The 18,220-nt window shown below is 44.3% G+C and overlaps 1 protein-coding gene across 6 annotated transcripts in view; it reads right to left on the bottom strand.

Annotated features, from left to right (window-relative positions):
* The window catches only part of Fam171a1 (family with sequence similarity 171 member A1), a 114,153-nt gene that overhangs the window by 11,692 nt on the left and 84,241 nt on the right, over positions 1 to 18,220 (bottom strand). For 5 of the 6 annotated variants that reach the window (XM_048460923.3, XM_085699065.2, XM_048460922.3 and 2 more), the window contains exons 4-5: positions 15,859 to 16,017; positions 10,303 to 10,479 (exon numbers count right to left, since the gene is read on the bottom strand). In XM_048460923.3, the coding sequence (XP_048316880.3) occupies positions 10,303 to 10,479; positions 15,859 to 16,017 (336 nt within the window). The remainder of the gene's footprint in view (positions 1 to 10,302; positions 10,480 to 15,858; positions 16,018 to 18,220) is intronic. The other variant, XM_087896360.1, reaches the window with a different exon arrangement.

Raw genomic sequence — 18,220 nt, 5'->3', positions numbered from 1 at the left:
ATCTGCACCCCCTCTTCTCCACACCCAGGCCTGGACACTGTGTGCCCTAGGCACTCCCTGGGCTAGGTTCCAGCTGTTGTCTGGTAGCAAAGATGGGATCCCCACCTCAGGTTTAGTCTGAAAACAATGAAAGATACTGGCTTATAGAAATATTTGTCTTATTAATGGATATACCCTGTGAAGTGACTACATTAAACTTTGGGCCCAATTTTTTTTTATTGTTGGACTTTCTTTTTTTCCCCCCTTCAACTGTGGCCAACTTCATATTGCATTTCTGAAATGTGTGGGCTGTTGTGGATGAGCATATTTGTGTGGTATATGGCGGCGCTAGCAGGGGTACTTCTGCCAGAACTTCCAATGTGACACACTCTGAATGTGCTGAGCTTGTTCTGTGTGCTTGTGTGCCTATGAATGTGCACACACAGACGATTTTAGAGGGGGTGCCCCAAGAGAGGCTGAAAGAACCACAGTCACCCATTCATGGCGGACTGGTAGGTTCTTTATGATTCCTGTGAAGAGAAGATGGTGGCACAGGTTGCCATGAAGCTGGTGGTGCTCAACTGACTGGAAGGAGCAGAGACAGGGAGTCTTTCCACGTATTAGACACGTCCTGCATGAGGGACCATCTATTCTGAACTCAGGAGTTGTTTGGAGGTTCAACTTCAACAGTGCATATGGAACACCAGTAGAACATGGGCGCTGACATGGGGTTAGGTGGTTGGAGTGTCCCAGAGACTCGTCCTGACTGGAGTGCAGCACTAACACAATCACAGGGTCCAGGGACTGCCCCTCTTTCTCACATACTGTGCCAAAAATTAGCGACCTGTATATGGACTAATGGTAATAATAAGGACAATGAGGGTGCTTAGGTGAAGGTGTGAGAGAGGAAGAGGAGAGAGAGGACGGAAAAAGAAGGAGGCCAAGGAGAGAGAAAAGGAGGAAGGGGAAAGAAGGGAGAAGAGAAAGAGAAAGGGAGGAAAAAGAGGAAAAGGGAAAACGAGGGAGAGGAGGGAGAAGAGGAAGAAAAGATGGTGGAGAAGATGAAGATGAGGGGGAGGAGGAGAGAGGAGGAGGGAGAAGGGCAGCCAGGAAGGATTTCCCTAGGTTATGCTGCTGTAGCTTATCTCTAATCACATTTCTATGACATAGGGACTCTGGTTACTGTACTCCTTTGTAGATGTGAAATCAGAGGCCCACTAAGGCTAAGTAACTGGTTCTAGCTCATATACCACGAGGAGAGGATGTTCAAGTTCAATTTGTTGTGATTGCTGGTCTGTGGCTTCCTGTTTTCTCTGTATGCTAGACTGTAGATGACCTGTATAAACCCACCAAAGAGACCTTCACTTTGTAATTCCTCTCTCAAGTGAAAGGAAGTGGGCGTAAATGTATGCTAAAAATACTTTTTAAAAATAAAAAAAACTTGGGGGGTTTGAACCATGCAGTGGTGGTGCATGCATTTAATCCCAGCACTAGGGAGGCAGAGACAGGTGGATCTCTTTGAGTTCAAGGCCGGCCTGGTCTACAGAGTGAGTTCCAGGACAGACTTCAAAGCTACAGAGAAACCCTGTCTCAACCCCTCCCAAAAAGTATATCTATGTACACACACACACACACACACACACACACACACACACACACACAAAGATCTGATCAGCTGGGTGTGTAGCTTAGTTGGTAGAGTGCTTGCTTGCTTCGCATTCATAAAACCCTGGTTCAATCCTCAGCATAAACTGGATGTGGTACTGTACACCTGAAATCCCAGCACTCAGGAGGTGGAGGCCGCACAATCAGAAGTTCAAGGCCATCTTCAGCTACAAAGCAAGCTTGAGGCCAGTCTGGGATACATGAGACTCTTTCAAGTAACAACAACAATTCTAGAATAACTTAGGGCATTTTAATGTCCTAGTTATTTTTCACTTAGGCTTGTAGAACAAACATCAAATTTCTGCTGAAAACCCAGGTCAAAAAGCAGACTCCGAAAGGCCTAGACGCTTTCTGGCAGTGGAAAAGCCAGTTGAAGGATATGCAGTTGCCACACATCCCCCACCAGCTCCATCAGTGGTAGCTAATGGTTAACTGTCAAAGAATACAGGAATCCTCTGAGAAGGACTGATTTGTAAACTCTCAAACCACAAAAGCAGGCAATACTCATTTGTCAGGATTGCCCAAAATGGTTTTGGTTAATCTAAGCATGGTAAATTCTAGTTCTACGCAAAGTGATACTTTAAGAAAACCAACACCCTAAGAATAGAGTTTTCAAACAAAAATGTCCCAAACCACAGCTACCCAAGAACTAATTTTCTGAAAATCATCTTTCCAAGGAGGCCACCAACACAAAAGCCTTAACAGTGCTTAGCAATGCATGACAATTATGAGGCTGTTTTTCAGTTCCTAGGCAACGCTGCAAAACAATTGTCTGTCTTCTTAGATCACTCCACAGGACAACACAAGTATTACTAACTCCAACTCTCATCCTTAGGGGCAGAACTTTGCAATGGGATGCTCACAGATCTATAGTAATGAACCCCCCGCCCCATCTTAGTCTCTAAAAGCAAAACAGATTGTCTATGCCCTGCCCCAGGATCTTTGTCAAGACAAGGGTTTTACTGGGCTCTCAGCCTTAACCCCGATGCCACGCCAGCTCTACCAGCTCTCTTTGCAGACAAATTATCCACTTCCCAACTATAAATCTCATCAAAACCTAGTTCCCTCTCAGGCTGATTTTCATTTGGGAAAATAGAGGCCTTTCTCTAGCATGCACAAGTCCCTATACTGAGTTCCCCAGCACTCCAAAAATCAGGTGCTCTTAGAGGCAGAGGCAAGGTCACAAGTTCAAGGTCACCCTTGCTACACAATGAGGATGTCTCTTTGTTCCTCCACTGTAGTGTTCCCCAAGAAACAGTCTATTTGTCTTTCTTAGGGATATACTGACAGAACTCTTAGGTAAGCCAACCCCTTCCTTTGTGCCCTTAATTGTCACATCTGTTCTTCGACGAAAAAAAGGTAGTATAGAGTTGTAAAATTAATACCACATAAAAATATGTATTTAAACTGTTAGAAAAGTAGACATCTCCATTTCTAACATTTATAGCACAGTGTATCACTATAAGTCAGTCAAACCACAACACACTGAGATCCTCCATCTAGATATATGGTTTAATATTTACATGACTTTAAATATCTGTGTCTATTTCTCCATGTCAGAATTCTGGGTCAGACTTGAAAATTCATTTAAGCAAGTCCTTGGCAGTCTCTAACTTGTTCTCGGTGACCTAGATAACCCTTTGATCAAACTTGAGGTCAGAGAGGAATATAAAATGATCGTGACTTCATTTTTTAAAGAATAGTTTTAGATTCGCATCAAATTTGAGAAAATGGTGCAGACATTTCTTATTCCCCTCTACCCTCATTCTGATCCTCCTACACCTGATCCTCCGAACAACACCCCTACAATCTTCTTGCTACATCAATGGACCTACATTGACAAATAAATGAAATGGATTTGCATTTTAAATAAACTTCACCTCCAGGGGGCAAGCTGGCCAGGACTTACCTAAAAGACTGCGAGCCCCCAGCATATATCAGCAGCAGCCAGGTCCCAAAGGAGGCAGACCTACTCCACAGGCCAATTATGGCAGTATTCCTAAGTACCTGCTATGGATGCGCCATATGTGATGAGAGGCCAGTTCAGTAGCCACCATCTCTATAGCAACCCACACATACCCTGCCTGCTGTGTTTGGGAAGGCAGTTAAAACTGGATTCTACAGCATAGCTTCACTCTCAGCGCATGCTTTTCTTTCTGTCATCTCCCCAGAGTGAGAGGGTTCAAATAAATGAAGTGACCCTTGAACAGCAGAAATCCAAATCCCAAATCGAAAACATTATTGATGTTTTGATTACTCCGTATCAGTCACTTTCAATTCAAACCACTGACCTGGTTTGTTTATTCATACATGACCATTCCCTAGGGCAACAAATCAAACAAGCCCATACTCTAGAAAGCCATCTGCTGCCCTAGTTATACACTAAGGAAAGAATAAATGTCCATAAAAGGGAGTGGACTCAATTGGCCCTCACTGTCCAGAAAGCCCCAGCTAACACACATTTGCCATGGCCAACTTTCTTCCCCAAGGGTGGGAAGGAAAACTGCTTACATCAAAGGCCAAACTGGCTCCTGCACATAGCTACAAAGTGTGGACACTGCTCGCTTTACGAACCAGTTACCACCTCTGTGGGCCATAGGACACAGCCTGATGAGACGATCTGAAGTTAGAGAATCCTGCTAATTCCTCAACAGATAAGACAAACATCTACCAAGTGGAGAGTCTCCTTTGCTAGTGGCACTCCAAGGCAACTCACGAGAGTCTACATGCAAATGTCCCAATGTAGAACATGTATGTTGCAAGTAGCATTCCAACACAACACACAGAGAGTGTATGTGTACATGTTTCAATGTAGAACATGCATGTTGTGCTTCTTCAAACAACTTCTTTGAGAGTATATGTGGTGATGTAACATGGTCAATAAGAACCAATTCATGTGTCCTGATAAAGTGTTAATCTATTAGGTCTGATGGACAGAGGTTGAAATGTAAAGATGCTGATCTTTATACTGGGGATTTCTTTGCTTGCTCCAAAAGCAGAAAAAAAAAGAGTAAAGACAGCTGTGACCATTAAAGAAAAGGCAACTGGGAGTGTTGGAGAGATGGCTTAGTGGTTAAGAGCACTGGCTGCCTTTCCAGAGGACCCACATTTGGTTCCTCACACACACATGGGTAGGGGACAGATGCTGTCTTCTCGTCTCCACAGGCACCCCCACCATCATACTTGCACCCCATCATTTAAACATAATAAATTTTAAAAAATCTTTTAAAAGGCAACTATGACTAAATGGCCCCATTAAATATTGACCCCCTCTAATGGTGTGATCAAGAGAACTTCTCTACGTCTCTCCTAAGAGTACTGTGCAGTTATCCATTCAAGACAAGGTCTGCGTCAGAGTTAAACATAAATTCACTAGATCAGCATTAAAAGTGTGCCTTTATCTTTCACACAGAAGCCACACTGAGAGAGCGGTGAAAGCCCTGGGAGTCCCACCCCACAGTGAATGCCTGCCATGCTGAATGCCAGCTGTCACTCCTGGACATGCTGGAGTCTGCTTAGGTGACAGCAAACAAGAAGGTGGCAGCTGAGCCAGCACCCCAATTACCTTCTGCAGAAAGAAACCACTCCTGCATTGTAGTAGTAAATTCAGAGAGTTTCCTCAGCTAAGGAGGTTAGAGCAGGAGTCACAAGAGAGTTCAGGAAAAGACTTGGATAAGAAAGCTTTTGGATGGTGGGGACATGAGCTGGTGTTGCAGTGACAATATTCGCTGGGTGTCACAGAATGAAAACACAGACAACTCACCAACAAATGGACATGGCCTTATTCCAATAAAACTTTATTTAGGGGTTGTGTGTGTATGTGTATGCATTTTATGTGATTTTCATGTGTTCTAAGATCTTTCTTTGATGTTTACTTGTCTCCATTTTAATTGAGTATAACTGACAGATAAAAAGCTGTATATACTTAAGGTGCATGACTTAATGTTTGATGTCTGTATCAAAATAAACGATATGCCATTACCTCACAGATACCATTTTCTTGATGACAATGCAACATGGACTCTCAACAAAATTGAAGAACACAGCATTGTTCACCGTATTGACATTTCTGTAGAGTTTACTTCTGAACTTTCTTAGTGTACGTGAGGGAACTTTGTGCTCATTGGTCTCATCTTCCCTTTCTCCTCTTCTCCTCCACTTTCTGATTCTTTCTTCAATCTTTTAAAAATATAAAAATCATGCTTAGCTTCTATGCTCTAGCCAAGGGATCCTGGTTCAAGTGAATACTTCTTAATGGATTCACAACTTGCTTTTTTTGTGTATTTAACAATTTGAATTGGTAATTATTTTGATTTACCTCAAAAGTAAATAATTTAAAGAATTAAATGATTTCAAATGATCATTATAGCCACAAATAATAGTAAATTATGGGATGGGCTTGAATTAGTCTGCTGCATTTTCTTCTCATTGCACTGTTGAGGCATGTTCTGGACTTTATATTTAACTGAAACATTTTAATAAGAAAATAATATTAATGATTAAATACAAGAGCAAAACAGCTTATGAAATATGTAGGCTTTGGTCGAATTGAGGAAGTTGAAAAACATATGGTTTCTTTGAGTTGTCTGTCCAATTTTAAAGTTTTCTGAAAACACATTTTAATTAATTTTATCATTTTTGAGTGATGTTACAGATGTTGGCTTTGCTCTGTGTACAGGCAGTCAGTCAGTCTGTAATTAAGAGGAGTTTGGCTGTCAGGTCTTCTGTGGTAGATGCTAATTTTAAAGGTTTTTTAATGGAAACAGATCGAGCACACAGTGAAGAGGCCCAGTGTAAAAAGGATTAACATCATGAGGATTACCTCAGGTTTCAGAGACTTTACCACAACGTGCCTTGGTTTTTTACTGATTTCTATATTGTATGCATTTTCTGTGGCTGCTGTAACAAGTTTCTCACAAAAATAAACAGTTTAATATTCTCCAGATTAAATCTCTCATCTTTGAAGGTCAGAAACCAAAAGCAGCTCCTCTGGGCTGAAACCAAGGTGTGCAGGGTAAGCTGGAAGGAAAGCTTCCTGGTCTGGTCTTTTTTAGCATCCAGTGTGCACCTGTACTCCTTGGATTACAACACCTTCCTCACTTTTTAAGCATATTATTCCTTCTCCTGCTCGCTGGTCTCCCCATAAACTCCTCTAACTCTGTCTCCCTCTTATCCAAGGCCTCTGTCGATGACAAAGGGTCCATCTGGATAGGCTCACCTCTCCACCTAAAGATTCTAGATCACATCTCTATCACCTTTTTATCACATAATATGATATTCATAGGGCTCCAGAGTCAGGACATGGAATATTTGGGGAAGGCATTTTATAGCTCATGACATAAAATTATTAAAATAAAGTTTTATTGTTAACTATATGCAGAGTACACTAATGAGGGTGAGCATGCTTCTTTAATATATTCATTGTCATGGCACATGTGACATGCAATGAATTCTGCAGAAAGCTTCATCACATTGGGAACATAGGTTTTAATATCCCAGCTCTATTCACCCACATTCAGATACATTCATCTGATAAATAAGGAGGCAGGAAGGAGGGACATAAGAATAGTAAGGACATAAGCATCAGGATTTTGGGATTTTGGTGGGGGTAGGGTGAAACCCAATGTCAGTCTTCTCCTTTGCAACCATTCTCCTAACCGATATCTCTCTCTCTTTCTCTCTCTCTCTCTCTCTCTCTCTCTCTCTCTCTCTCTCACACACACACACACACACACACACACACACATATCTCTGTCATCTTGTTTCCAAATGTTATATTTTAAATTCTTCTGACTTTAACAAAAGAATTCATTTTTACTTTTAACTGTGTATATGTGTGAAGTGCCCGTGAAGGGCAGAAGAGGATGCTGGATCCCTGGGTCCTCTGGAGCTTTAGGTCCAGATGGTTGACCGGCCTTATTGGGTGCTGAAAGCTCAACTCTGCAGAGGAGCTACCTCTTCATCCCTACCCTCACTTTTTAAAATGCTGCAAACACCCTTATCTGATCAATGAGGGCTTTAACCAGGAACTGTTCCTAACCACACAAAAGTAGACAGGACACTGCAGGACCAGGCAATGGCTAAGCAGGAGCACATTCGCTAGTACCACGGAGGCAAACGTACAGAAGGGGCAGTGATATCTAGCAGACCGGGAAAGGGATTTCAGTGAGCTTTACAAAATTGTGACAAAGCGTCTTAGAAAAACAACTGAAAAGGGAAAAGACGTATTTTGGTTCACAATTCATCAAGTTTTAGCTCATGGTCAGTTGGCTCTATTGCTCCTAGGGTTTGGGGTGAATGAATTACCGCAGAGCAAAGCTGCTTACCTCATGGTGTCTGGGAACCAGGGATTAGAAGAAGCCAGAGTTCTTCAAGGTCATGCCCCAGTGATTTACTTCCTCCCCCTAGGCCCTATCTCCTAAGGGTGTGAGCCCCCTCCAATAACACCATCCACTGAGAATTAAGCTTTTAGCAGAAGACAGGGGGAAAACATTTGAGATACGAACCAGAACAGTTCTGATGGGTCTGCTAGTGAAGTGACAAGGCCTGAGGGGGATCAGTAAGTCTGGGGAAGTGTCAGTACGTCTGGACAGTGACTGGGAAGGAGGGAGAAACAGGGCCTGGCTCCAAAGAGACCTGCGTGCCATGCCATGGCCCAAGCTCTGAGAAGCACCACGTACAAGTTCAGTCTTTGACTGAGAAGGCAACCTAAGCCACACTACAGCAGGCCCAGTGGAAGGAGGGGAAAAGAGGAGGCAGCCAGATGACTCAAGGAGTTGACAAAATGGTTTCCCAGCCCAGCCACAGGAGACCCAGGAAGGACAAGAAGGTGAGTCTGAAAAACGCAGCTCTTTTCTTCCGCTGTTTTGAGACAAGATCTTGTTGTGTAGCTCAGGCTGGTCTCAAACTCACAGGAGCTTTTTTATTTTTTCCTCCTATGCTGGAATTTCAGCATGGACTAGTATATCTGGCAAGAAAGCCATTTGATAGGCCACACCTATAAGAAATATATATAAGGAAATAACACTTCCCTGCCCAAGTTGTTTTTGTAATGGCGTTTTATCACAGCAATAGAAACCCCAACTAAGAAATGCAGTATGCATTAATATAGTGTGATGATACAACTAGCAGTGTCAACTTTAACACAGTTTAATTCAAACTGAAGCAACCTTTAAAAGTTACTATGGTGTCCATTAATTATTTGAGAAGTTACAAATCAAAAACTCCATGAAAGTCCCAAAGCTATTTATTCTCAAGTGTAATTGCTAAAATTATGTTTTGACTGATTCAAGGAGTTAAGTATTTAAAAATATGATTTGATATAAAAATTCTCATTAGCTAGGCAGTGGTGGTACACGCCTTTAATCCCAGCACTTGGGAGGCAGGGACAGGTAGATCTATGTGAGTTCGAGGCCAGCTTGGTCTACAGAGTGAGTTCCAGGACAGCCAGGGCTACACAAAGAATCCATGTCTCAAAAACAAACAAACAAACAAACAAAACCAACCCCCCAAACCAAACCAAATCAAGACAAACCAAACCAACAAAAACTTTCACTAATCTTCATGCATGGTTTAACAATGTTCTGTTGATAGTTAAGAGCTGGTTATAAAATTGACTTTCACAGTACACTAAAACGTTATCCAGGCTGGGCACGAACACTCAAACATTTAGCTACAAAGGTATTTACTATGGCCTTAGTCCATATTCTCCCAAACGGTAAAGGACTGGTGAACTGAGTCACGTATTTATAGTCAGAGGGGAAAACTGCATCACACCAATGCCACTGAGCCTGCAGAACCATGCTGCTGTGGCAAGACATCACCCTGCTGTAACGACAGCAAAAGCTGGAGACAGAACGATCCTGACACCATTTCCGCTAGCCTGCCTAGCTGGCCTGCCAAGGCTGGAGAGCTTCTAGTTGAAGTACCTGAGAAACTCTCACTTTCTCTTACATCACTGGCTCAGAGGAAAGCAAGCTGCCCGCTGCCATGCTGGAAGCAGCCTTAAGTAGAGGACCACATTGCAAAGAGCGGAAATCTTGGCCACCTACCAGCAGGGACTACAGTCAGGCTGTGACTATGGCCGAATCATGAGCATGATTGACAGGCCCGGTAGAACCTTGCTAAGCTGAGCAGAGCTCTGGTTGCTGGTCCCACTGTAGCTTTGCTGGGGTCCCGAGCCTGAGCCACGGTCATCAGTGTTTGGGTTCCTCCACTTCAGGAACTGTGAGACGCGAGACGCTCATTCTTATCTCAAGCTGCTAAATTTTAGGGTAACTTCTTAAGCAGCAACTGACAACACACACATATGTGTACAGACAAATGACTAAGAGAATTAAAATTAGATTAGCATCTTTCTCTAGGCTGTAGGACCATGAGGACTATTCCTTGTTTCAAACATTGTTGGCAATTCAGGAGGTAAACAAAAGAGCACACAGCCAAGAGAGATCATAGAACCTTCAGAGAAACTGAAACGATGAAGGTTAGGAATGCCAATTTTAGCTCTCTTGGCTTTAAAGATCCCCCTTTAAATTAAAATCAAAACCAAGGCAAAACAAACCAAAAGCCAAAGCCAAAACCAAAACAACCACAACAAAAAAAAAAACAGACAAGAAAAATATCGACTCCAGAGGGCACGCTCAGGGGACTCCAGCTTACCCAGCTTCTGGTCAAACCGCCATGCTGCGACGTAAGCATTGTGCCTCAGACTGCTCTGCGTGGCCAAGGGCACAGTGACATAGATGGGGCCATCCACCAGGACCGGTGTTCCATTGCTGCTGAGCAAGTGCACACTGACGGCTGTGACGGGGGTCAAGTCATACCGCGTGCCGTTTCCTGCAAGGAAGAAGTATGTCCATCACTGGCTCGGAGGACTTGGGGCTTCAGAAACCCTCTGGGGAAAAACAGTCGCTATCACCTACTGGTCAGGGGCTCTGTGGGCTTCAGTAACCCTCACACCCACAATCTCAAGAGGCAGTTCAAACCCACATTTTACAAAGAAACAGGTTGGGATGTGGCAGTAGCTTCCTGGAGGGCATACACTAGTTAGCTGCAGAGCTGAAGTCCCAGTGCAGGTCAGCCAGGTGTAACAAACTGTGCCTTCATGCCCACTCTCTTTTGCCTTCCTTTTCTTTCTTCCTCTTCTCTTCCTCCCCCCTTCCTTTTCTTTTTTCCTCCTCTCTCCTTCCTTCCTTCCTTCCTTCCTTCCTTCCTTCCTTCCTTCCTTCCTTCCTTCCTTCCTTCCTTCCTTCCTTCCTTTTTTAAAGGCAGGGTCTTGCCCTGTGGCCTGCAACTCAATCACCAATGCTTCATCCTCTCAGGGGTCGAGAGTATGGCCATGGTGGAAAAAAACTTTTCTCTAATACAAGATAAAGAGTTTGGGGGAAGCTACAGAAAAAAGGCTCACAAAATAAGCTCTGTGCATATCACAAGACATACATCTATAGAATATATAATACACACATCAACAACAAGTCAGCACCTTAAAAACACATTATTTTGGAGACCATGCTTTAAACAAAAAATTTTGTCAAGGATTGGTTCAAAATATTAACTACTTCTACCAGAAGTACAGGACTGAAGCTTAGACATGAAATGTGTATGTGTTGTTTTAGTTGCCATTGTTATTTTGGCCTGTTTATAAAGAATTTGATATTCCAGTTGTTCTCCATCAGAGACCCTTTATCCAAGCCAGTGCTTTAATGACTGTCTATAGACAAGAGAATCAGAGTGATATTTATACACTTATGCAATCCATTTCAGATTTTTCTTTAGTGAAATACAATATCACGCAAAATACATTCTGTCATAATTTTACAACTTTGCCTTAATAGAATGGATTTCTTAGTGATTAAAAATGTTAAGGCATCTTATAATACAGGATCTCATGTAATACAATACTATTTATAATTTATTTACTACTGCTATTTCTATTTATACTATGCCTTACTATTAAGTAGAAGGACAGATTATGTTTATGTAAAGTATATACACATGTATACTTCCTATATACTAACCTACCTATCTGAGCGCCTGTCAGTCTCCAGTTTGGACTAAGAGTAAACAGTCAGACCAAATGTAGTGGACTTTACAGTTTCAACAATGATGTAATGGCTAAGTCCTCTATGGAGTAATCTGTAAACAACAATACCCACTAAACACCCATGTCTGTTTCTCCACGATAACAAAGGAAGGCCTGCTAAAAAGATTTTCTCAAAATACTCAGGTTGGAACCACTGAGCTGAGGTCAGGAATATTTTAGTTAAGAAACCATTTCATTTTGGGATAAGAAAATCGAAGATCAGAATTTACCATGCTTCTCTCGAAAATGCACCGTGGACGGAGACATACACAGACCCACAGTTTAAAGGTGACAGGAGTGCAAAGCCAGGCCTACCCTGTACTGCTCTCAGCCATCAGACCCTTTCAACGAGGTATTACTTAAACCCAGAGACGTTAAGTGACTCACAGGATGCTGTATACGCTGCAGACACAAGGTTTCCAATGAGGAAGAGTGTCTTACTTTGCTAAGCCCCATGCAGCAGAACCTGCTTGCAAACAGGTAGGTAGAAAGTTCTAGAAAGGTCACCTCCATTCTTCTTCCTCAGCATCTTTACATCCCCTTTTCTCTTTATCTGCATCTCCCTGATCTAGGGAGATGGGTTTCTGGAGCCAGCTGCCCCTGTCACCTACTCCACTCCCCTGAGGGCTGTTTCTCTGATCTTCACAACTAAGGATGGAGGATAGGTGAAAAGCCCTCTTGAGTGTGTGGACATAAATATTCTCAGCTGCATGCATACAAAAGTAAACACTGCAGAAACGAGCAGATGAACCAAAAATACTATGTTCTAGCTTCCCATGCTTACCCACTACCATTAGAGAGCGCCAGCTGAGGCGGGCATGGCGCTGCACCTGTACTTGGTACCTGGCACTCACACCTGGTAGGCTGAGCCAGCCTGGGTTACACAGTGGGACCCTGAAGAAAGGAAAAGAAAAAAGGAAGAAAGAGGATAGAGGAGAGAAGAATGGAAGAAAGGAGGAGAGAGAGAAAGGGAAAAAGGGAAGGAGAGAAGGAGGGAGGCAGAGAGGGAAGGAGGCAGAGAGGAGGAAGGAAGACAGGGAAGGAGGCAGAGAGGAGGAAGGGAGGCAGAGATGAGGAAGGAAGAGAGGCAGAGAGGAGGGAGGAATGAAGAAAGGAACAAAGGGATAAAGAAAGGGAGGAAGAGATGTAGGTTTCACCTCTGCTTTCTGGAGGCTCTGTCCTCTCTCTGTGCTCAATGAAATGCCATTCCGACTTTACTCCACCCCCGTGTCTCTCCCTCTACCCTCCCACTTCTTTATTCTCGAGTGACTCAGACTTAGAAGCCTAAATGATTTCTCTTCCACATCTTCCTATGAGATTCCAGTCGCACACAAGGAACTGAGTTCTGTCTGTAATGAGACTTTCCTTCCTGCTCTACCTAGATGTTACCTGGCCCTCTATGTCCAGGTAAAGACAGATGTCAGGCCACCCAGGCGAGGGAGGGCAAGGACCACTAACTAGATGGTGTCCCTTTAGCCTTCTGATCAATTGGTTGCTCATAACAAGACGGGTTTTAACCAGCCCTTAAGATTCTCTTTGTCCTTATGTTTTAGTACCAGGCTGAAGTCTGAAGTTTTCTGAAATTCAAAAGCTAGGTGCTACAATGTCTCTGGTGAAGTCTTTGCAAATATTAAAAAATATCCAAAACGGATCCTAAATTCAAAACACTTTAGCCTTCAGGCATTTTGGATAAAAGATGAGGTCATCTTGCACCAACTTTTCTGGGTCAGCAAAAATGCTTCACCTTATCCATTTTGCCCTCTGGGTCTCCCTGGTGTTGGTGGAGGCTATTTCACTGAGACCCACGGGAATGGTATAGAGTTTTGTTCTTTCTTAGGGGCTAGGAGAAGAGTGTGATTCTAGAAGGCGGAGTGCCTTTGGCCTGTGTAGAAGGAAAGTGACTACAGGGCCAAGGGAGAGCCTGACCACAAACTAACCCCAAGCCCACAGCAACCCACTGTATTCCAGTTGCCCTGCTCCACGGAGCCCCAGCTCCTGTGTCTCCCAGGATAACTATGGATACACCATGGCTTGGCTCCCTTTCCTAGCGGCTCTCAGAAAAAACTTTGATCCTCTCTCAGGCAACTGATCTATTATGTCACTGGAAAAGCAGTTTAATGTCACCTTCCGACCTTTTCCTTCCCTCTGAAATAGACTGATTTTTACAATAAAACATGCTTCTAAAAAAAAAAAAACCAATAGTCCTGTGCTTTTGTTTTCTTCATTGGCTGGGCTTCTCGTTTCATGGTTTATTCTAGCAGTACTGGGGGAGGGACACAGAGCGTGAAGGAGCCCCGGATGAGGCTGTTCCTCTTCGCAGTGTTTGACTATGCTACCTTTCCTCAGTGCAGCCTATGAGGACCTCAGGCTAGAAGTCTCCAGGATCCGGAATCGATACGTTTCCCCCCAAAAAGTTTACTATAGATGATCACTACACATCTATTTGATGGCAAATGACTGGCATTCTAATTATGTGGTCAGTCCTCAGTAACTAAAGGAAGAAACATTTCTCAAAACAGGAACCACAGCTGGAGGAAAAGCAATTCGTCACCATGTACCTTTCCTCCAACTAGGAATTTACTCACAAGCTATAGGAATGATTGAGATGTTTAAGGTTTACAAGTCTTTTCAGAATCACCAGTTCATGCAAAATCTTGGAAAATTGAGTTTTAATCAAAGAATCCCTGGGAACTGCAATATACCTAGCAGTCTACAACACTAATGTCTGCTTTTAAATTTCATGCCATGTCTAAAACATAAAGGGTGATAAAGAGGAACAGAAGAAAGAGAGAGAGAGAGAGAGAGAGAGAGAGAGAGAGAGAGAGAGAGAGAGAGAGAGATTGATTCAGAATTCCAAGACCTGGAATCTCTCCTGCAGTAGCTGGAGGTCTGAGGACCATGCTGTCACCCAAGAGGAGAAAGGTGCAGCTTTGGTCCTTCTCTGATAAGGAATTATCACTTTTCTTCTGGCTGGTGACTTTTGGTTTCTCTGATCTTCTAAGTCCTGGGTCTTGTTAGAGAAGTGATGGTGACAGAGATGACTTAGTGATCAGCAAGAAGATTCTAAGTCAACTTCAAAGCCTGGCTTCTCTCTCTGGCAGTCTATGGTGTAGTGGCATTTCAAATGTATTTTAATAAACAAAGCTTGTCTGAAGATCTGAGAGTAATACAGCCCCACTGGTCAGCTTTACAGACCAGGCAGTGGAAACACACATCTTTAATCCCAGTAGCCACACTAGTTGCCATAGAAACCAGGCAATGCATGACTTTAATCCCAGTGGTGCACGCCTTTAACCCCAGACCTAGAGAGGATTATAAAATGGGAGGAGACAGCTCTCAGACAGTCTTATTCTGACATTCCTGGAGACAGGATCGCCATTTTGGACTGGGGTTGAGGTAAGAGCCAGTGGTTGGCTGCTTTGCTTTTCAAATCTTCAGGCGGAACCCCAATTTCAGTCTCTGAGCTTTTATTAATCATGTTTCACTAGGCAAAGCCTCCATTGGGGACTTTCCCAAATCCCCTCTGAAAGGAAAGGAGGGTGAGTATCCAGAAGCGGAGAGGAAGACGTGGGTGACAGCTGAAGGCCACAGCCAGAGACAGCAGACAACGTTCACACCTCAGTGACCCGTCTATAGTGGAGCATGGAATGTCACTCGCTCATCTCTAGATGTCACTAGAACCAACCCTTCCCCCCCCCCCCCCGCTGAGCACATGGCGAACGAGAGGGTGGGGCTGAGAGTCTCTTGCTGCACAACTGAATGAGACATTGTGGCACCAACATTCAGGAGGTAAGTGGACTAGGCAGAGATCAGAGGGGCAGAAATCCTTTGTTTCTGATCTTGGGCTTAAAAAAAATTACAATTTCTATTGAGCTGAAATATTAAGTCCAACACAAGAAAGCCCAGAGAAAGTGTTTCAGGTTCTTGGCAACTGCTGAAGGGCTCAATGAAGAAGCCAACAATGGTGGTGCAGACTGAATACCTCCTTAAGCTGGTAAAAGGAACAATACCAATTCAGAACCTGCAATCAAGGCCCTGCTCCCTCTCCATTTAAGGTGAGCACCTCTCGCCATATCCAAAAACTCACAGAGAAATAATAAGGTCCACCCCGAAAGAGAGGAGACTCCAATTACCTGTTCCATTTCCATCCAGTCCTCGCAAATAAGGAAAGCTGTCTACCTCGGACGGGGAGCTGGCGGCGGTGAGGAAGGCGGTGAGGTCACTGTAGCTGGTGTTCTCGGGCAACCTCAAGGCCCTTCTCTGGAAATGAACGCGAGGCTGTGGCCGGGCACCTGTAGGGATCAACCTCTGAGTTACCTCCCCAAAGAGCCGGTTCTGTTTCAGAAAATGGCAAGCCATGAAAGGCTTCTCCAGGGCTCCAACATTCCTCCCCCGCCCCTGCTCCTTCCCACATGGCGTGCCATCCATCCCTCATTCATCCAGGACACAGGGATGTGACAACATGCTATTATGGGGCGAGAAATAATAGCCCATTGTCACATTTGTTTTGACACAGGATGTTATTTAGGTTTTGAACAAAAAGCTTTTCCCAAGTTCTATTTGCACCAGTCTTTTCCACTGCGCAGTATTTGGCTATGGATAGGGTAACATTTTGGGAGAGTCTCAGTAAAAGACGCAGGGAAATGGCAATTAATCTCTTTGCACAAGCAATGCAAGAGATAGGCTTTGATACAGCTATAAAACCTTCCTCTAACTTCCTGAAAAAAAAAAACTGATTTAATGCCACTGACCAAACTGAAGCAACAAGGGGTTGCAATGTGCAGTCCTGGAAAGAAACGAAAACAAGAGCCCCCACCGCCCAAGATGAACTGCTTTCTTCCTGAGGAAGCTGCCGGGTGACATGGGCTCTGGAGTGTTTCCTTCTGGATACAGATGATGTTTCAGATTTGGCAAAGATGCAAAGTGGTACTCCCTCCCCCAACTCCATCCCTTTGTGTGGCCACCGGACTGACCCAACCTTGTGGTGTCACTTACGGCTTACCTCTTTCCAGACGCCATTAGGATCTCAGTTTTTGCCTAATATTGTAGTGACGGTTACCAGACATGAAGGAGAAGTAATTTTGTACAAACTTGGCAAAGATGTCCTTAAAATTAAAATTACATATACCCAGCTTGAGTGACTTCATTCTGCTATGCTCAGTTCCGGCTCCTTCCATCCCTCCTCACAATGCACAGAGGTCCTAGAATACTGACCTCACCCAGAAACGAAGTCTGCAAAGTCATTCCTGGGTTCCCTTTGAACTTCTAGGATGGGAAGTGCGGTAACTTTCCTAGAAATGTTCTGTGATAGGGAAGTTTCAGAGCTCAGAGAATTGATAAAACTAAGATGGTCTTCGTACAGTAAGGCTGACAGCCACTATGTGGGGCAGGCTCTCCGGGCTACACTTGTCTGTGTATGGCTAAGGTGGTAGAACATTACATGCTTCTTCTACCTGCTCAAAGGTCAGGAAAACACAGGTTCAGCCCCAAAGCCAAGGGAGCCAGGTCCAAAGCCACTGCTCCCTCTCTTTGGTCACCTCTCACACAAATCTGTCAGGCAAATGCCAGGCTACCCATGCCCTGTCTTCATTTGTAAAACAGAGTGCCAGCCTCCAGGGATTACCTTACACCATCATCTCTTAGTTCAGTCTTCTAAACCCTGCTGCCTCCTTGGTCTACACTGAATCCAAATCCCTCAGGGGGCCTACAGGCGCTATGGGCCCCTTGGGAGCTGTCTGCCCTCACCTCTTTACCCACTTGGCTGTATGGGCTGCCTGCCTCTTTTGTTCTCCACTTCCGTCGAGCTCTCCGAGGTGAAAAGTCAACATCTCCCTTTTCATCTCCTCATCTCGACTACATACACAGGATTATTTTCTCCAATAATGGCCGATGTGGCTGCTGATGTTGTTCAGCTAGGTGTGTCACCGGGTGCGCACCTAGGTGTCACAATCAGGAAGGGCAAAGAACCCAGCTAGTCTGAAAGAAAGTAAGGCGTATCTAAACAAGAAAGGGTCAAGAGGGAGCTGGACTTTACGAGAACAAAGGGAGAAGGTGGAATCCAGGTCAGGTATCCGAGGACAGGGCTGGGTTTATGTCTCCGTCCGGGGCCCTGCATAACTTTGATGAGATTTATGTGCGGGCTCCTCTGGCAGTGAGGAATGAAAAATTACTCAGACAGGAAGAGGGATGCTGCTAAAAGGCAGGTGGAGGTTCACACTGGACTCAGGACAGAATCCAACAAGGGCTTAGGGAACTGCCATAGGACACAGAACCACAAACCAAAGCTCAGGGGATTTGGTGCCTCCCATCCCTTTCCATCCCCGAGAGGCGCCTGTGTGCCGCATGCACTCGGAGGGAGATTCTCTCTGCCTCGCTCCCTCTGCCGCACCTCTTCATGTCACCTCTCACCATTTCCTCTCTTTGTACCGGAGACCCTGGGATGTCACCAGACAACCAGGGCCATCTGTGCTCGCTGGAAGGTAGGCACACATAGGA

The sequence above is a fragment of the Myodes glareolus genome, chromosome 14, assembly GCF_982192425.1.
Source record: "Myodes glareolus chromosome 14, mMyoGla1.1, whole genome shotgun sequence".
NCBI lineage: Eukaryota > Metazoa > Chordata > Mammalia > Rodentia > Cricetidae > Myodes > Myodes glareolus.
This window is presented reverse-complemented; position numbering and strand designations above follow the sequence as displayed.